The sequence below is a fragment of the Marmota flaviventris genome, chromosome 3 (genome assembly GCF_047511675.1).
Source record: "Marmota flaviventris isolate mMarFla1 chromosome 3, mMarFla1.hap1, whole genome shotgun sequence".
NCBI lineage: Eukaryota > Metazoa > Chordata > Mammalia > Rodentia > Sciuridae > Marmota > Marmota flaviventris.
Genome location: NC_092500.1, coordinates 144,122,643 through 144,143,900, shown reverse-complemented (window position 1 = coordinate 144,143,900; position 21,258 = coordinate 144,122,643). Strand labels below are relative to the sequence as shown.

The following is a 21,258-nucleotide window of genomic DNA, read 5'->3' as shown; positions in this document are numbered from 1 at the left end:
CATAGCAGATGGTCAATACATTCTTAAATGGATAATATTCCTACATGAATGCACTATATGAACATATGTGAACACTATATGGGGATACAGTTACCAAAACCCAGGGTTCAGCCAGAAAGCAGAAAAGGAGTTAGTCAATGGATGAAAATAATATCCAACTCTGAAATGTTAATAATAATATCCAACTCTGAAATGTTACGAGCTCTTGGTCAAAGCTTTTGGAGGAAGGACATCTTACTTAGGCTTAAAAGAAAAAGTTAGGTGGACGAAAGCTGGGTCTTGGGTTTGGGAGATGATGGGAGGTGATAGGCAGTGTCAGCAAAGGAAAGGACTGAGAGTTGCAGGGAAGCCTGGAACAGAATCAGGGGAGTCAAATGGAGAGGGGAGAGATCATACTTTAAAGGCCCAATTCCACTGGGGGATTCACAACTGGCTGTCAGGACCCTGGTGATCCCCTGTTGGAAGGTTAGGCATCAATCTAATGTCCACTAAGGGAATGTCCTGGAGTGAATTTCCCAAATACCTACACAATTGGTTAATGAGTTCAAAAGAACAAACAGGTGGTTGAGAATTGGGTAACTGAGGTCACTCTTGTTTTCGTTTGACTCTTAGTTTTTAGCTAGCTGCTATAACACATCTCAACACAGACTGAGAGCAAATTCTCTGGAATGCTGTTGTCTTATCTGTTCTATCAGAACTTGGTGAGATTATGTAAGGAGCTTAAGGAACTGCAGCCAGCCTTCAATTACCATCCATGGCATGAGGAAGTAGGGAGGATGCTGAGTCCAAACTCCATATACAGCCTTCTGGGTGACTCCACCTCCTCCTTGACCAGGTTTTTTATGAAATCTACACACACACACACACACACACACACACACAGTGCTTGGAATCACACTTCCATTTTGGCTTGTGCATTTTGGTATATGTTAATGGGGATTAGGAAAGAGGCAAGAGCAACCTGGAGAAGCCCAGTCACAAAGGATCAGAGGGAAGGAAGGAAGGAAGGAAGGAAGGAAGGAAGGAAGGAAGGAAGGAAGGAAGGAAGGAAGGAAGATCAGCGTGCTCAGAACAAAGTTGAAAGCTTAGGCAAAGAAGTCAATCCAGGAAAGTAGGTTGTAGGTACTGGGAAAGAGTGCCTGGGCCTCCAGCCCCAGTCATGGAGGGTAGCCAGCCAACTGCTGGCCCCAACTCAGAGAACTGCACTGGTGTGGTCCTACTCTTAGCTGGCTCTTGGACTGGAATCTCAGGCCTCGGTGTCCTGTTCTGCACAATAAAACACAAGCACTGGTAGTCTTTCTCAGGCATCTTCTGCTTTTTACATTTTGTTAATTCTCGAAGCCTCTTGGGAAACTTGGGACTGCGATAGAGTGGATTTTGTTACACATTCCCAAGCTCATTCACATAGTTTTAGCGTTATATTTTACATACACAAAGGCATGCTAAAATGGACTATGAAAGTTGTACTCAGAAATGTACAGCGAAGGGTATCGTGGTTTGGGGAAAGGCCAGCTGGCTCTGCTGCAGGGGAATGGGCCAGTCTGGGAATAACTGGAAGCTCAAATTAGATCTACCCACAGAGCCCAGCAAAAGCCAGGGATAGTACAGTGTGCTGAGAAGTCCAGGATAACAGGCTGAACATGGCAATGGTGTCACTTTTGGCCCATGAGAAGCTTGCCCAGTGTGGAGATGAGGGGAAGAAGCTTAGAGGCCTGAGGACTCCAACAATGCAGGATCCACAGACCAAATTGGGTCTATGGATACAACAAGGTAGTTTTCTGGAAGAGTGGAACTTCAGTCAACTAATGGGGCTCAGCAGCAACCCCCCCCCCTCCAGCCCAGCCCAGCCTAAGCTTCCACCTGGGGCCTGGACAGATGTCCAGTTAGTGGAACTGAGCCAAGAAAGTTCAACAAACATGAATCAAGTCTCTTCTGAGCAACAGACAGATGTGGAGATTGCCTGCCCTCTACTGATGTCCTTGAGGGACAGTAGACCAACAGCAAGCAGATTGCTGTGTGGACCAGCCAGGCTTGCTCCAGGGACCCATCTAGAGAAGCCCTTCAGAGGCTGCAGACCAAGTGGAGCCTCAGGCTTTCTTTGGTCCTGCTCTTCAGAGGGACAGTGCTATGATGATGTTGTTCAAAGGAGGATGAGGATGGCAGCCTTCGCCACGGTCTCTTGAGCCTGCACCACAGACTGAGAATAACACACACCAAACCACAAACCTTTGCCTTGTGTCCACGAGGCTGGGAAACATCTCTCAGAGGACCTCCAACGGGAAACCATTTCCCCTAAGTCCACAAGTGGGGTTGCTCAATCAATGTTGAATAAAAATATCTGCTTAACTAGAGATGAGCAAGTTCCATGGGAGACAGATACATTTTCAATGTACTGTTTCAAATAAATGATTCATAGTGTTCAAAAAGATAATGTGACATCTCTGTCCCATCTTTGTCTCTCATCCGTACAGTTGCCACCTCAATAGATAACCATAACTGCTGGTTTCTTTAAAGGTGTTTCCCTCCAACTGGCAAAATCTTCTTAGGGCCCTGACACATGTCAGGAACAGATCACTGCCTCCGGCCTCCTAGTGGAGGCTGGTTGGATAAAAAGAGGGAGAGAGGCTGCCTTCACACCTTGGAGCATTTGTGACCAAAGACCAAAGGACAGGTGTGAAAAGTTTTCACAATGACTGATCACGTGCTCATCACTGCTGGGCCATTTCAGGCCGAGTGCTGTGGCAGCCTTTTCTTGGGGCTGCTGGAGTCAAGGGTGAGACCTTGGTGTGTTCTCTGAGGCTCTCACACCTTCACAAGCTCCAACCCCAGTGTCAAGGGTTGCCAGCCTCCACCACAGGCTCAGGGATGGGGTGTCTTCTAGGCCATGTACTTTACCAAAGAGAAAAACAGTGCCCAGAAAGGGAAGGACGGTGCTCAAGTTCACAAAGTCAGGGCGGGGTGAACCCGATGTTTTCATTAGTCTGGGTTACAAGGTGGAGGTTGGAGGGGGCTGGGGAGCCTATTCTGGGGTAGACCTGAGGTCTGCTAGTGAGTGACTAAAGAGTACAGTATTTGAGGTTTTCTCCCCAAAAAACTATGTTTGTTAAGTTCTTTTTTTTTTTTTTTTTGCCCTCAACCATAAAGCAGAATGTTTTCTCAAGTTCACCTGTGAAAGCCAAATCTTTATACATACAGATAATTTTTCAGGGAAAGCCAGACATGCTGCAGAGCCTGCAAGCTAATTTGTTTGATTTGTGTGCCGAATGTGGAAGAAGAGACTAAGGCACAGGGGCCGCTTTGGCAAACTCTGTGGGTGTCATATCCACTGTACCTATAGACATGAGGACTTCCTGCTGCTGTCCCCCAACCTTCCTCAGGTCAGTCCTTGTCATAGACCATCATCATCCAGTGGAACTAACTGCAGACAACTGACTTCATATGTATCAAACAGGTCAAATTGGAGTTGCTATAATCACATGAGGGGCAAAGTTTTCAGAGTCTCACAAAGAGTCCCTTCCAGACTTCCTTTCCCTCTGCTCCTACTGTGGCCCCCCAAAATCTCCTTGTGGAGGATGGGGTTGTGGCTCAGCAGTAGAGCACTTGCCTTGTATGTGCGAGACCCTGGGTTTGATCCTCAACACCACATACAAATACATGAATAAAATAAAGGTATTTTTAAAAAAAGCTTTAAAAAATGTCCTTGGAACCTCACTACTATATTCTCAACACCTAGAATATCCCCAGCACACCTCTGGTACTCACTAATGCATAACTCTAGGGCTTCACCTGCCCAATTGTCTAATTTTAAAGCAACAAGATCTTCAGTCTAGGAAGATGATGTGATTTATCCAAAGACCCAGCTGACAGCAGCGGAGTTGAGAGAAGGAACCCGGTCCTTGGACTCTCATTCCTAGACCCTCTGTGCTCTACCAGTGCTTCCCAACTGGCTTCACCAGACCCTTCGGTTGAACACATGGGATGAATGCACAAGGCCACTCACAGCAGAAGGTGATTGGCCCAACCCATTCATGACCAGCGCACAGGCTGGGGCACTCTGCTGCAGACATTCTCGCACATTCTCACAACGACCTCTCTGATCGGGCCTCAAAAGAAAGCGCTTACTCTTGACAATACCTGGGAGGAGTTACTTTCCTCTAGGAGTTAAAGTATCTGCAGTATTCCAAAACAAAGGTCCGTTAACGACTTCGGCTCTTTGTCTCCATGAGTCTGCACACACATGGCCTCTAGACCTGCTGTTAGATCTTTTCTCCTTGTTAGCAAAAGGGCTGGAAATAGGAGTTGGTTAAGATCAAGCCAAGTATCCACCCAGAGCCAAATGCTACACACAGGACCTGCAGGAGCCCCAGACCTGAACCAGGTCCTCCCTGGTTAGTCTGTGAACACAAAGGCCCTATTCACAAAAGGGGACTCTGAAATGTGAGTAGGTGTTGTTTAAAAAGTCTCTGAAAGAACCATTAACATGCTGAGTCAGGCTCCCTCTGAATTAATTTTAAATGGCTTTAACTCATTTGGGGCGCTAGTATTCATGATGAAGCAGTCCAGAGTACAGCCTGGTTCAACCAAACTCCTAGAAGCTTTGGAAGGAGGCCTGTGGTCCTATCAATCAGTGGTTGGGTAGGACAAGGAGGATCGGGGAGTGATCGGCCAGGGTCTGTAAACCACAGAGGCCCCATGTGGAGGAACCTTCTTCAAAAGAGTTTGCTGCTATTAGAATCAAAGATTTTCACCACATTTTAAAGCTTTACCCACTACCCTAACCACTCCTGGCTTCAGGGAGGGAGTTTCTAGCAGCTGAACACCATATAATAAGAACGCCCTCTTGTCGCCGTGGAGGCCAAGAGAAACACACTTTTTGAAAAGTGGCACTTCAGTGTAGAGAGGTCTGTTGATAGGAGCTGAAATAATGATGTGCCAAGAGACATTATTTTTGTAAATACTTACAACACATCTTTTTCTCGGGGCCTGATCTGGTTAGACCTCTTTATGGCTTCTGTTCCTGGATACCTCCCCTCCCCAGCCCGCTCCCTTAGGCAGCTAATTCAGGGCCCATTATAGAGACTGTGGTTTTCGGTAGGGAAATGGAAGGCTGTTTAGGTGTCTCTGGGAAGTAAGTGTAAAAATTTAGACAAAAGTTCATGCAGATGAGAAGGCACATTTTAATTGTGTATCTGTAAGAAATATTCTCTACCAGCTGTGTGACAAACAGAGAGGTAGGAAGTGCATAGACTGTGGTCCTTTGGGACCTGAGGATCAATTTCACTCCTTTTCATGGTTATTCTACATGTTTCTGGACTTCTCCTTTAAGAGACTCTCTATTCCCCTAAAGGGCTAACTCCTGACGAATATCTTACTCAACTTGAAATATATTCTGATGAAAAATTATTTTCTCAAATAAATCTTACTTAGGCTGGGCCTGGTGGTGCACACTTGTAATCCCAGCAGCTATAGAAGCTGACGCAAGAGGATCACGAATTCAAAGCCAGCCTCAGCAACTTAGTGAGGCCCCGAGCAACTCAGCAAGATCCTGTCTCTAAAGAAAATATTAAAAAGGGCTGGGGATGTGGTCCAGTGGTTAAGCGCCCCTGGGTTCAATCCCAGTACCAAAATAAATAAAAATAAAAAATAAATCTCACTGAAACAAATAACCCTTCAAACTTTCTCCCATTTCTTCAAGCTTCTGCATATCTTGCGGTCTGGGGAAGGTTTCAAGCCCCCTTTTATTTCTTTCATATTCACTCCTCAGTCAGTCAGCAAGTCCTAACTCAAAGGTGCTCTTCAAATTCAACTCTTCCTCTTCCCTCCAAAAACATGCTGGAGTGTTTGAAGTGGAAGAGGAGGGCAGGAGGAACTTGAACTGTCCTTGGTTCAGCTTTCAAAGTCTTCCATCATGTTTATTTTTTTCATTCTTTTTGTTGCTGTCGTTATTGTTGTTGCTGTTTTATAAATTCATCTCTCCGTAGCCCGCCAGCCCACACCCAAATGGTGAATGGGTTTAACGCCTCTTTTGTCTTGTTAAGATACACTTCTCTTACTTTGCCTGTGCTAAGTCCCCAATATCATCACAGTCTGTATTGATTTGTTTTCTTTTAATATTTGACTCAAAATGCATCTACTAAAAATCTTTCCAATCATTTTCAAGAGTTAATTCGAGATCTACTTCCTCCATCAAAATGGTCAATACCCTTAAAACTCACCTCATTTCTCAGTTGCAGATTCTCTCTCTGCACCATTCATTTAAATTATATAATACCCAGCTTTGAAATATCTCTTCTACTGATCTATTATCACTTCACCCTTAAATTGTTATTTGATATTTCAAGTGTTTTGAAAATCTTTTTTGCCTCCCATCTAAATTTTTTAAGGACAACAAGACCTACAAGTTTCTTACAAAATGCAACTAATATCAGTTAGTGTCTGTGACACTATTACACTCTAGTTAAAAATAAATAAACCTTGGCCCTCTCTCTGGGAGGAATTGTACATGCCTGAATTTTTGGCATCAAGCTTGGCAAAGTGATTTGCTTTGGCCAATGAAATGTGAGCAGGTGTGATTTGAACCAACTGGGAGCAGAAGTTTTTAAACTCTAGTATAGTGTTCTGCCATTACCCTTTTGCTTCTTCATGTGGGCTGTGTTTCTCATTTGAAGTTGCTTATTTTCAGCCTGGGTCCCAGAATGAAGAGGAAGTGGTACAGAGTTAATTACCAAGGGCCATTTATGTGAGGGAGAACTAAATTATGCTAAGTCTCAGATATAGTCTCAAATTGCTTATCTCATCTTACTGATTACATGTGTAACATGCAGAGTATTAGGAATCATAATTTTATTTTATTTTTTTACTACTTAAATAAATTAAAAAAATATATTTTTTAGTTGTAGATGGATACAATACCTTTATTTTGCTTATTTATTTTTATGTGGTGCTGAAGATCTAATCCAGTGCCTCACACGTGCCAGGCAAGCACTGAGCCCTTTGAACCACAACCCCAGCCCCTGAGTAATAATTTTATACAAGTCTATTGGGTGAGTTCGGCTTTCTCCATCGTACTAATAAAAAAAATATTAACACTTGAAAGAAGCTGTTCAAGTCCTGAAAGTTAAAAAGTGACAAAATAGATTAAAACTGGGCCTTCTGTGGCAAATCCATAACTCTTTCCACTACACCACGTGTTCTGGGTTGAACTGCTTTGTCCCAAAAAAGGTATGTTCAAGTTCTAGTCCTCGGTAACTACCAATGTGACCCCATTCAGAAATAAGGTCTTTGCAGACATAATTAAGATGAGTCATTAGAGTGGAACCAAATCAATATGGCTGGAGTCCTCAATGAAGAGGGGAAGATGTACAGATAGAGGCACACAGGAAGAAAGCCACGTGACAATGAAAGCAGAGACTGCGGTGACACATCTATAAGCCAAGGAACACCAAGGAATTGGCAGCAACCTAGAAGCTAAGAGAAAAGCATGGACCACATTCATCCTGGAGCCTTCCAAGAGAGCATGGTGCTGCTGACACCCTGATTTCAGACTTGTAGCCCGCAGAACAATCAGAATACATTTCTCTTGTCATAAGCCACCCAATTGGTAGTCCTTTGTCACGGCAGCCTTGGGAAACTGAGGCAATCATGATTGCCTGGATTTCAGGGCAGAAATCACCAGGAACTCTAGGTAAGTCTCTATATGGGGATGGAAATGGCCCATCTGAAGCCCTTCGTTCCTCCATGGGCCACCTAGGGTCACATGGTCTGTGTCCAATCCCTTTTTCTTATAAAGATACCAATGATATGGGGTTACAGCCCACCCAAATGACCTCATTTTACTTCATGAGAGACCCTCTCTCCTAATCCAGTCACATTCTGAGATATTAGGGTTAGCATGCTAACGGGAATTTCAGGGTGCATGGAAGTCAGACCATAATACCACCTCATGTTTTCAAATGTCTGAGGAGCTTCTCATGACGCCTGCTTACACAGACTGCCACATAGGCAAACTGGGATGGAGGCTGAGAACCCAAAAGTGCCTCTGCAGGACCTTTAATGAGTCAGTCCCATTCCTACTTCTGACAGCCAGGACCACATAAAACTAGGCCTTTGCTCCCCCTCAAAGTTCTTTGCGTTGGTTCTGAATTATCTGCCTCCTTCCTTGCTTTGCTGTTGTCTGCTCTCTTGGCCGAGGCAACCTTGCTATAGTTAGGTTCTCCTAACCCTCTTGCTGCCTCCTTATAATCAAAACTTAAAACAAAATTGAAAGACATTTTGAGATATATACGATTATTTGAACCCAGGGCCTCGCTACAACTAAAAAATAAATATTAAAAAAAAAGTGGCGGGGGGGGGGTGGGGGTGGGGCCTGGTTGTGGCACAGTGGTAGAATGCTCGCCTAGCATGTGAGGCCCTGGGTTAGGTGGCATAAAAATAAATAAAACAAAGTGAAGATATTGTGCCCAACTACAACTAAAAAATAAATAAATATTTTTTTAAAAAAGATTATCTGACATAAAAGGCAATCACTAGTCTGGGATTATAGCTCAGTTGGTGGAGTCCTTGCCTCGCATGCGCACAGGCCCTGGGTTCAACCCCAAGCACCACAAAAAAAAAAAAAAAAAGGCAACCGCTTTACCTAAGTGGTTCTTAATTGCTTTCACATGAGCAAAGCATAATTTTAGCTTTTTGTCTTCTCCTTATTGGTTTAGGAGTAGCTAAAATCAAAGTGATAACCACTTCTCTGAAATTCTGAATGCATGAATTATTATTATAATGCTTCTTTACAATAATAAGTGTTTTGGTTTTCTGTTTGGTTTTTGAGGTACCGAGGATCCGACTCAGGGTTGCTCTACCACTGACCACATCCCCAGTTCTTTTTATTTCTTCATTTGAGACAGGGTTAGGTTGAACAGGCTGGCCTTGAGTTTGTGATCCTCCTGCCTCAGCCTCCCAAGTAGCTGAGAAGACAGACATGCCCCATCGTGCCGGGCTTACTACAATAAATTTGATTTGGAAAAGATAGGAATAAACAAACAAATTGGTGTTATACGAAAAATAGGGAAAGTAAGACAATAGAGAATGATGTCGTGATGAGAGGCTATTTTAGTTAGTGTGGTCAGAAAAGCACATCTTGGATCTTTCTGGGGAAAAAACATTTCAGCTAGAGGAAGCAGAGAGCTCAGTGTCCTGAAGTGGGGGACACTCCTTGGCTCAGCAGGACATCAAATTGTGTAATGTGAGGCAGCCTGGGGAAGAGTGGTCAAGAATAAGGTCAGAAAGGAGCTGGGTGAGTGTGTGGGAAGAGTTCTGTAAAGACTTTCAAATTTTCTTGTAGTGAAAACAGAATCCCTTGGAGGATTTGAACAGAGGAAGGACATGAATAGACACAGGTTTTATAAGGATTGTTCTGGTACTTCCATGGGGAACAGACTGTAGAGCACAGAAGGTAGAAGAGCCAGAGCAGGGAGAAGCTCCAGGCTTCTGGGGAGGTTTTGGACAGGTGCTAGCCATGGAGGTGGGAGAAGTAGAGGCTTTGGAATTGACCTTGACTAGGGCTGTAAGAGAAAGAAAGGTTAGAAAGACGAGGTGGAACCCATAGACGGGACCTTGCTTTGCTGTTTTCTGCTCTCTTGGCCGAGGCAACCTTGCCCATAGTTAGGTTCTCCTAACCCTCTTGCTGAAATAAGAAGAAACGGAGAAAGAGGAGGGTGTCCTGGAACTTAGGTGGGCTCTCAGGAAAGAGGAGCATGCCCTGTGCCCAATGCTGGTCCTGGGCAAGGAAATCAAATCAGAGGATGGACCCTGTCTTACTAGGAGATCACCATAAAAACAGAAGCCTGGCTGGCTTTGGAACAAGAGAAAGGGGAGGCGAGGAAGAGAGCACACCTCTATGGGCACATCAAATATAGATCATTTATTTGAGGAGGTATCTAAATCTAAAGAAGCTAATGCACAGTGGTGAAGGTCCCCGTGTCAATGCTGATCTTGGGTTTGGAGAAGAGATGGAACCAGAGAGGCCATCTCTCTAGCCCCTGGTCCTGTGGGTGGGTTTACGGGCACCTCTCCCTGAAACTGAATTCTGCAGAAGGCTGGGGATATAGACTTCTTTCACAGAATGATTGGTCCAGTACTTTCTATATGGATTTCCTTTGGTCCAAGTGATGACTGGTTTTAATTTAAATCAGATATTTTCTTAAAAGTAGGGGGAAAGTATACCATACTTATACCTGGAAGTCTCTTACTCTAGAAAATTAGGTCCTTGATATCTGCTAAGATTTTATATCCCAAGTAATTTCTAGGAGCATAATAGGAAATGCACTTGCACAAATATTAAGTCTGAGCCATTAACATCCTGGTTTTTGCTTTGATGCCCATGCAGAATTAATAAAGTACCATAATTCAGGCTGGGGTCGTGGTTCAATGGTAGAATGTTTGCCTAGCATGTGATAGGCCCTGGGTGTGATTCCCAGCATAGCAAAAGAGGAAGAAAGAAAGAAAAACAGAAAGCATCATTATTCAGGCTCTCCCTGCCTCCTGGACTGGTCCTGGGGAGACCTCTGTCCTGGGTCTCAGGTCACAGGCACAACATTCTGGCCACCCCAGGCAGGCACAGATCACGGCTCAAAGCCTGCAAGAGAACCAGGCTCCAGATACCTACCCTCCCATCTCAGCTCTGAATTGACATTCTGGGGTGTCTCAAAACACTCCACCTCCATGTCTTTTATTTATTAGTTTTAAAATGTTGAGATGAGAATTATCTTATACAAAATTTATTTCAGCATATGTTCATGTCCTGGTGGATTGTTTGCCGTAAAGATAAAATTCTCCCTGCTATTCAGGACACTTATGGGCCACTTTCTCCAACTTCTTAACCAGAAGTGTTTCAGAATGTCAAACAAACGCTGCCATCAGCCTTAGCAAAACAATACTAAGCTGTGCTGCCTCCAAATATATGCAGCCTTTTCTCTTCCCCATGACTGGATCCTCCACCAATTTTATGTTAAACTTCACTAAATCAAATATGAATTTACCCCCCAAAGAGAGAATAACTTTACAAAAAGATCCACAGTTAAAACAGAAAGCATTCCAATGGCATATAAACTGTGGTTTCCCTTTTTCATACCAAGGATGAAACCCAGGGGTACTTAACCACTGAGCCACACCTCCAGCCCTTTTGGTATGTTTTTAGAGAAAAAGTCTCACTTAGTTGCTTAAGGCCTTGCTCAATTGCCCAAGGTTGGCTTTGAACTCACCATCCTCCTGCCACGGCCTCCCAAGCCACTGGGATACAGGCGTGCACCATCATGCCTGGCTAAACTGTGGTTTTATTTTTGCTAAAACTAAGTTGATCCACCCACAGCTCATCAGAAAGAGACCATATGCATAAAATTAAGACCTAATGATTTACACCATATTTGTGCTTGTTTATCCCAGCACAAATCCCACACCCAAAATGCTTCCTCATGCTACATTGATGTCCAAAGACATTCTCCTCTTCTCAGTTCTCTACAGCATTTGGGGGAACTACTCCTTGATCCTTCATGCTCGAGTTTGCACAGGCTGCCACACCATAGACTGAGTGGCTTCAACAACAGAAATTTATTTTTCACCTTGTCAATCTATATTTAGAGTCTTAGTAGGTATCTATTTCTTCTCCCTCCTCAATTTGAAGGGTGGAAGGCCTTGTTTGATGATTCGATGTCCCCAGCAATCAATTGTTTGATGGATCTTCTTGATCACTATTGGAGATTTTGTTCACATTAGTCTTAATACAAACATATTTTGAGGAAAACAACTAATGGTTTCATGTCAGTGACTAAGATGTATGTTTTCCAAGGTTCCTTACAAGTACGATTGCTGGTTTCCCATCACCATCCACATAACCTCCCTATGAAATTCTCCCTCTCAAGGAAGTTTCAGCCATTTGATAAATTTATACACAAAGGCCTATGGCCTCCCAAGAATAATGGATTAGTCTGATGATTTTGTTTTTGGTTGTTTTTTTTTTTTGTTATAGAAAAATACCTGAGATTAGATAACTTTATAAAGAAAAGATGTTTATTTACCTCATCGTTCTGGAGAGTAGTAGTCCCAGATTGGGTGGCTCTATTGGTTTGGTCTCTAGTGAGAGCCTAATGGCAAATGGCATCATGGCACCATGTGGGAGAAGAAATCACATCTCCAAACAGGAAGCCAGAGAACAGTCAGGGGTCAGGTTCAGGCTTTTGTAAACAACTTGCTCTCACCAGAACTCACAGATCCCAACAGAGCTACCTTCATTCCTTCTGAGGGCAGGTCTCCCAATAACTTAGAGACCTCCCATGAGGCTCCACCTCTTCAAGGTTCCACACAATTTCCCAGCATCACCACACAAAGGACTAAGCCTCCAACACATGAACCCTTGGAAAATAAATCACATCCAAAGCACAGAAAGGGACTAGCCCTAACTTTTTAAAGTTCCCTATGCATTTCTTACTTTTAATGTCTGCATCCAATAGCATCTGGAATTCTGGCCTGATTAGGACCTGAGCAGTTCATTCCATTTTATTTTATAGCTGAGGAAACAGAGGTCCAGAGCAGTGTAATGTCCTACCAAAGTCTTCCTTGCAAAGACTCCAAGCAAGTTCTCCTAGCTCCAAGGCCAACATTTCCCCACCCCAGTAACCCATCACTCCTCATCCTGTAGCAAAGAGAACGCCAAAGTTTTTCTGTCTTTTACACAGTGTTCATGTAATGAAGTGTGACCATAACCTCTCTTGTGAATTCTGGAGAACCCTAAAACAGCATATCTTTTGGTACCAAAAAGATCTAGTATAACAATTTTGTTGGTTCATAAAATGCTCAAATGCTCAAACCATATGTTTAAGTACAATTTCCAAAGGATATATTCTTCCTTATATTTTATTTTTTTAAAAAAAAGGAGTTTTTCAACATCAGGTAGAAAAATAAGTATGGTTATTGGGGGGAAAGAATTTAAAATTGATTCCCGAGTCTGTTCCAGGATGGTGGAGATGATTTTAGTTTCAGGCCCTGCCATCTTCTCGCCTGTAAATTCTGCCTCAAAACTGTGAGTTTGCTCAGCAGGTACAAGACAAATCACACCCAACCACGTTTGTACATAGTAAACACGAGCCTGCTAGACAAATCTGTGTACAGTATTACTTCTACAAAAAGTGGACAAGTCAATTTATATACCAAGCCGACTTTCAAATCAGATTATACATATTTTCCACTTAAAAATATGTAGACATAACATGTACAGAGAGCTTGTGGCCTCCTCAAGTCAGCCTCGGTTTGAAAGTGAAGGGGAGATCTTTGTCAGACACTCATGGAAACTGTCCCATCAAGGGCTGTTCTCTCCTCAATAGACAATGGAAAATATCCAAAGCCTGAGAAGAAGGTGTCTCAGTGTGACAGAGACTTTGTGCAAATTATTCCTTGTGCCAATATCAGGAACGTAGATCTAAATCACAAAAGGCCGTGTCACGGGCTTGGTTTCTCTGAGGCGTTGTGATGGTCCTTTCTTTCTTACTGGAGTCTGCCTTTCTCAACTGCATTCTGTTCATTTTCCACTGCAATTGAGAAAAGCTGCACGTGGCAGTTTATGAATCCCGCCTCCCAGCGAGGCTCTGATGGACAACTGGCATGGGGGCGGTCTGGGTGTGTGAAACTCCCTGCACAGAACTGAAGTCGGGTTGGGACATACAATTACATCTATGTGTGACCCAGCAGCCTGCAAACTGCTTCCCCACAAGGGGAGAAGCTTGCCAAGTGAGGACCAGAGAGGCTTTTGTTAATTATGTTTATCTTAGAGACTCGTTGTTTGTCTATTGGGAGAAATTAAAAAAAAAAACAATAAATAAATTCTTTCCTGGTGCACAGTCTGATCTCTTTCTCTTTTCCCATGTCTTCATCTCTAATTCTCCATAGGATCGCTCCCCTTTAATTTGGGGCATCAGTGTATATCATTTTTATGCAAACGTGTATATAATACCTACACGCAAAGTCAGAAATTCCAGAATTGCCATCCCCTTTCTGTTAACATCATTTCTTAGGGTCTCCTTGAGTTCTGAGTACCTAGTTCAGGGTATCAATCCATATTTCCAGACTCCTTTGGCTTTGGTGTTCTGTTGAAAGCTATAAAGACATTTCAGCCTTCTCCTCCACTTTCTGTTAACATAATTTACAAAGTTCTCCCTGGGTTCCAAGCACATAGTTAAGTTCTGCATAACCAGTAATAACAGTGCATTCTTAAAAACCTCCCTGGATAGTTTGCTAAATTCTGTCTGAGAACCTCTTGCTGGCCCTTAAAAAGATTAGCTGAAAAACAAACCAGAAGCTGGGGGTCCCACTACATGAGCAGAAATAGGGCTACACATACTTTTGCACGGACAGAGGATCGGTTCATTGACACATTTGGAGCTCAGGCAATTCCAGACAGAGGCCACCTAAACATGACCCAAGGCAAATCCACCTTCCCCAGCCCAGGCAGTCTGGGTTAGCTGGACTTTTGTTTGTTTTCTCAAGGTTGCATCTGTTGGCTTGCCTGCTTTTTATAGATGCTGGAGGTTGAAAGGGAGGAATCTCAACTCTACAATTCTTTTGGTCTCTATGTCATTTCACCTGACCCAAAAAAGGCAAAAGAGGAAGAAATGGCATTGCTAAGCAATACCAAAGGGTGTGACCTAAAAACGCCTCCAAGTCGCCCAGGACTTTCCTCTGAGGAGTCTCAAAGGGTCATTTTCACAGTCTAACTTGTTGGTAAACCAGCTAACATAACTCAAGGATGACAGGCACATAGCAAAGGACAGAAGGAATTTGGCACTGGCACATAGAGACCTGCCTATTTCTTGCACTTGAACTTAGAAACCCAGGGTTAGCTAGAACTTTGATTTGTGTTAACAAATAATCACTTTTTAAATCGCCCCATATCGTTGATTGCTATAGTTCTCTTTTCCACCCTGAGAGAATCCCAAACAGGTCCTTGGGAGAATTTGGGGGAAAAAATACAACTGTGGAGGGAGAAAAAAATCTTAACCAAGAACAGATTCTTGTCTATCTTTGGTGTCCTGCTTGACTCTAGACCTCCCCTCCCTCCAAGAGGGTGACACAGTACTCACCAGTCATTAGGGTGTAGTAATTGGGATACGAGAGGGTAGGGAAGTCAGGAGTCAGGTAATCCACTTTTACTCCTCTGCTCACAATCTCTTGGAAACCAGGCAAGGATTCCAGAGCCTCATCGCTGATGTAGTCCCAGCGAAAACCATCCAGTAGAAACACCAGGAGCTTCCGTCGGGCAGAGGCTGGCTGAGCCAGGCTGAGCCCAAGGACCAGCAGAAGGGACCCCAGCTTCACTGCCATGCTGCCAGGAGCCTGCCCGAGCCCGGCACAGCCGTCCCCTTGCAAAGACTGAGGATGGAGAATCTGTAGCTATTCTCTCTTCTAGGGGCTGGACCTTGAGCTAGGGGCTGGACCTTGAGCTAGCTGCTGGCCTTCCTGAGCCAAGTTCACTTTCAAAATTTAAAGGGACAGCAACCCCTTTTAAAAACATCTCTGCTCACCCAACAAAGTCTGGAGACCCAACTCCCATCAGATAAGCTGGGTTCCCAAACAATCCAGAATTAGCACCCGAGGAGGGAATGCAGTCATTGTTTTTGGTGAATGTTCCAGAAATACATACGGAGGAATTTTAGAAGATGACAAAGTGAACACTACACAGTTGTGCTAACCAAAGGGAGGAGCCAAGGAAAGGACAATCTTTTAATTTGCTGTCCTCCCACCATCTCTGCCTGATTTAAACGTTCTGTCTGCTTCACTTACAATTTAGGAATCCAAGCCTCTTAACTTAGCACGTAAACGAGAGACAATAGATTTAGGTGGACCTATTTGTGAACTTTCCAGCATTGTTGCCGTAGCTGTGGCATTTAAAAACAAATTATTTGTTAAGGTCTCGACCACTTATTTTTTCTTCATATACATCTATATGCAGTGTTATTGTTATTTTTTTTTCAATTACAAATAAATTGCTGGCGCCTGAACCCATTTGTAGAAGGAAGTGTTTCACACAGGAGCAGTAGAGCAAGAGAAGGTTACAGAGTTGAACAATAGGAGTTCATTCTTGGCAGGTTGGTCTAGGCAGTGTTGTCCTAAAAGGGTAAAAATGAGATAATTAGCTAGAGGACAAGAGTTTGAAATGGAAAAGCAGAGGTAGAAATAACCCAGCAGGATTCAGGTAGGAATACTAGGCAGAGGAGAAAATGGGTCCCAGCCAAGGAGGTCAGGCGCAAGTGGGCAAGGGCCAGAGTTAGCACCAGTATCCAGATTTTGGGGGTTCCTAAAGTGTTCCTTTGCCTGGTATAAAATTAAATGAGATAATTCATATAAAGGCTGATAAGATATGTAAGGGCATAATAAGGACTTAATATATGTTAGAAATTATTATTAGTGTTAAAATGCTGCTTGGGTCCTAATGAAATGTGTCAGGGTTCAGGCAAAGCTTTACAAGGACTCAAGACAATCAGATGCGGGCCACTCTCATTATGATCAATCCTATAGTGCCTCTTCTACTTCTGCCCTCTGCCTGTGCCTTTCCTCCTCCTCTTGTTTTGCCATGTTTAAAGTCAAGCCCCTATATGGCACCATGTCACTTTTTAAGTCATACTGCAAAAAAGCAAACATCGGAGCCAGATTACCGTTTCCATCTCAGCTGACTTGAACAAAATTAGACTTCGTTTTTCGTTTTTAATGCTTTCTACAATTTAAATTTTTAAAAAAATCCTTATAAGAAATAATTTGGGATGGTGGTACATGCCTGTAATCCCAGGAACTGTAATCCTAGGAACTGGGGAGGCTGAAGCAGAAGGCTCACAAGTTTGAGGCTAGCCTGGGCAACTGAAAGAGACCCTGTCTCAAAATAAACATAGAAAGGACTGGGTTCATTCCCAGTACAAGAAGAAGGAGGAGGAGGAGGAGGAGAATTTATTATTCTTAATGCTTATTAGTTGAAAACATGCTATCATGCTATTTATTTGAAATTTAGGATATTATTGTTGTTCTATACAGAAAAAGAAGGAAAGGAAAGATGTACTAATGAACTGATGAGCTGTTCAGACACCAATCCTCCCACACATTAAAAGAAGAATTTTAGCCAGCAGCAATGGTGCCTGCCTATAATCTGGAAGCTGAGGCAGAAGGATCACAAGTTTGAGACCAGCCCAGGCAACTTCCTAAAATCCTGTCTCAAAATAAAATTAAAAAAAAGGATTAGGGATATAGCTCAGTTGGTAGAGTGCTTGCCTTGCAAACACAAGGCTCTAGATTCAATCCCCAGCACCACAAAAAAGAAGAAGAGAAGGAGAAGGAGAAGGAGAATTAAAAGAGTAACTTCTTTCCATAGTGAGTAAGACTCAAGGAAGCACAGATCTAGCTACGCGTACTCCATCGGTTCTGAGTAGTTCAGGCATTTTCTGGAACCTGAACCAAGAGCTATAATCACATTGCAAATCCAGATGATTTGCTTTCGGGGTGACTCTTGGGCTAACTTCAGGAGAGATAAAAAAGAGATAATTTAAAAGATGAACCTAAAAGTTTAACAAGGGCTTAGACTCCTCCTTTACAAATTATTGCCTGTAAATGTCTAGGGGTAACTAAAAGCAGGATTAAAGACAGAGCATCTCTGCCTCCATTTCACAGCTGTCTCCCTTCCTCAGAATCACCTTGGATTCCACCAGTAAGTCTGATTGATAAACATCTTCTGAAGAGTGAAGCTCCCCTTCCCCCGCACCAGACAACAGCAATTCTCTTATTGCCCACAAGGCCCAGTCCGACCAATCCTGAGCTAATGATGGACAGGCCACACCCAATCAAGATCACCTGCTTTGGTAACTGTGGAAAGTCTTCAGCCTTTCAACCCCCCAATCCTTGCCTTCATCTCCTTGTCTATGAAACCTCAAAGTCAGTGTCAGCACCTCAAAGGCAGAGCTAAGGTCTCCGGTCTCTTTGTCTTTCCCAGTGTAGTTACACTGATTAAAGTTCCTTTCATGCTTTTCACCATTATCCTTTCTGTTTGTTTTTTGAGATGAGTAGCTGGATCTGATTGTTGAATCCTCAAAGTCAGGCCTCTGGCTTAGAACTCCAGTAACAAAGGACCATTCTCTTTGCTCTGACACTAGCAGGGGTACATCCAAAATATAGCTCTCTGAATGCTCCACCGAGTATTGAAGATGACAAGTCTGAACAAACATATTCCAATTTAGAATGTCGCAGACCACTCCCCACCCAGGTTGCCAAGGCCCCATTAATATTGCTGCTATGTGAAGCCATTGCTTGCGTGAGCTATATTGTTTTATGTTGATATTCATGATCAATTTTTTTATAATCATGGTTAGTTTCTCTAAAGTTTTAGATCAACAAATTATTGCTAAATAAACATCTCTAATATACATACATATAGAAAAAGAGATGTGAGATGGAATTCAAACCAAGTAAATCCTAGTATTGCTTATGTCAGACACCTGGTTTGTACCTTGTGATTTAGAAAAGGTTAGAAATAAAAGTCGAAAGACAATAGGTAAGAGCAATTGATCAAAATAAGTGGTTAATATTAATTGCTTGAGGTCTTATTGTTTTGATTTCCTCACTTGGAAATGTTTATCAGCATCTATTATTTTGAGTGCTTATTGCTAAATAATTTTCAAGGGTTGACAATACTCTTTAGGTCATTGACCACAGGGTTTCACTCAGTGAAAATATAACAATATTCTCTTATAGTCAGAATCACCTTTGTCCTGAAAGCTATTTCAGGTCTTGCTAGGGACATGCATAATCTCTCAGGAATGCACTGATGCAAATCCTGATACAGGAATGTGTGTAAGTTAGGTTTCTCCAGAGACAGAACCAATGTGATAGAAATAGATAGGTACATGTACAAGAAGAGACTCAAGAAATTGGCTCATAGGATTACCGAGGCTTAGAAGTTCCAGACTATCTTGCAAGCTGGAGATCTGTATGTTCATATATATATAGCTTCCAGTTTTGTACTTCAGGGTTTGAACTGGAATATTCTGGAATGGGAATGGTGAAATGGAAGGCACAGGGATTAACTCTGTTCCTGATCAGGTGGAGAACATATGGTTCTTCTCTCCACACCAGGTAGAGGGCACAGGGATCTACACTCATCACTGCATGAAGGACACAACGACCTGCTCCCTCCACGAGGATCTACTACCATCATGGGGTGAAGGTGTGGAGATCTACTCCCCACGTTTAGCAGAGGGCAAATTGACCCAATCCCCATACTGAGTAGAGGGTACTGGGGACTACATATTCATATATATATTCACACATTTACATATATATATCTTCTCCAGTTTCATGTTTCAGGTGTTGAACTTGAATTTTCTGGAATGGGAACTCATCAGATGAAGGGTACAGGGATTAACTCTCTTGAATAGGTATAGAATACATAGTTTTAGACATCTCACCATGTGGAGGGCATGCGGATCTACTCCCCTCATGGAGTGAAGGACACAGGTACCTGCCACCACAAGGGGAACCTACTTCCATAAAGGGGCAGAAGGCATGCATTTCTACATCCCGCCTCTAGCAGAGAGCCAGGTGATCCATTCCCCATACTGAGCAGAGGAAATTGGAAAATATATATTTATATTCATATATTTATTTATATGTGTATTAATATATATATTGGGATTCATATTTATATTCATATTCATATATAAATATTCATAGTCATTCATATTTATACATATTCACATATATTCATATACATCATCTGATTCACATTTATGTACATATTCATGTACATATTTGCATACATTCATAATCATATACATATGCATATGTACATTTATTTGTTTTCATATATAATCATATATACATATATGTATTTGCCAAGAGCCATCCATGAACTGTGAGTGAACTAGAATGATGTAGAAGCCATTGGACAGGAAAACCTGATATGGAGAACTCTCAGTGGCAACCCTGCTTGTTTGAGACTGCCCAATACATGTTCTTCCTACCCAACTCCATCAACCTGTGTACTGCAAGACCTCTGCCACACTGAGAAGCGAGAATCCTCCCACTGGAACTTTATCCCTGCCTCTGATGTACTCTCCCTTAAATAAAGAACTGGAGCCATTTTTTGTCATTCTGTTCCAGCTCCTATCAGGACTGGAAGACCTGTCAGGTGCTTTTCTTAATCTAATTTCTGGCTCTGGCTCTATTTTTTAGTAGTTATTTCAGACTTTCTTTTTCTCAGGTGACTTGCACCTTCTGAGCAGGAAATTACCCTGGAGGGTGCTGGCTGCCCATCTTTATAAAGATATATATGTATATTCTTTATAAAGATAAATATAGGGGCAGGGGTTATGACTCAGCAGTAGAGCACTCACCTCACACGTACAAGGCCCTGGATTAGAGCCTCAGCACCACGTAAAAAATAAATAAATAAAATAAAGTTATATATTTATTTTAAACACACACACATACACACACACACACATATACATATGTCTTTTCCAGTTTCATACTTCTGGGGTTCAGCTGGAATGTTCTGGAATGAGTACTCATCAGATGGAGGGTACAGGAATTAACACCCTGATCAGGTAGAGGATACATGGTTCTACTACCCTTAGTGGTGAAGGGCATGAGAACCTACTCCCCCAACATGTTCTACTTCCTTCAAAGTGTAGAGGGCATGGAAATCTACTCCTGCATCTAGTGGAGAGCCCTGTGACCTATTCCCCATATTGAGCCAAAGGCACTGAGATATATTTCACATATGTATTTATATATATTCATACATGTACTCATGTATATTTGTACATTCACATATTTACATTCATTAATATATATCAGATATTCATTAGCATACATATTCATATATTCATTTATATATTTGCATATATTGATGTTTATATTCATATTTGTATTCATGTAAGTATTCATATATATTAATGTAATCATTCATATATGTACTCACGTAGGTATTTACATGTTTATTCATATTATTCATATGTCCATTCAAATATATTAATATATTTATATGGTCATATGTTTATTCTGTATTCATATATATGCATTCATATATATTCATGTATATTCTTATATATTAATATAATTTCATTCTCTCTATATTTCTATATATTCATATATTTGTTTATATATTCATATTCATATTTACTATATATTCATCTTCCTATTCATATATGTGTTACGTGCATATATGTCTTCTCCAGTTTT

The 21,258-nt window shown here is 42.2% G+C and overlaps 1 protein-coding gene across 1 annotated transcript in view; it reads right to left on the bottom strand.

Annotated features, from left to right (window-relative positions):
- Enpp6 (ectonucleotide pyrophosphatase/phosphodiesterase 6) overlaps positions 1-15,369 on the bottom strand; it is a 111,521-nt gene extending 96,152 nt beyond the window's left edge. Inside the window, exon 1 of the mRNA XM_027927207.2 lies at positions 15,120-15,369. Within this exon, the coding sequence (XP_027783008.2) occupies positions 15,120-15,360 (241 nt within the window). The 5' untranslated portion in view covers positions 15,361-15,369. The remainder of the gene's footprint in view (positions 1-15,119) is intronic.
- Between the last annotated feature and the right edge of the window lie 5,889 nt (positions 15,370-21,258).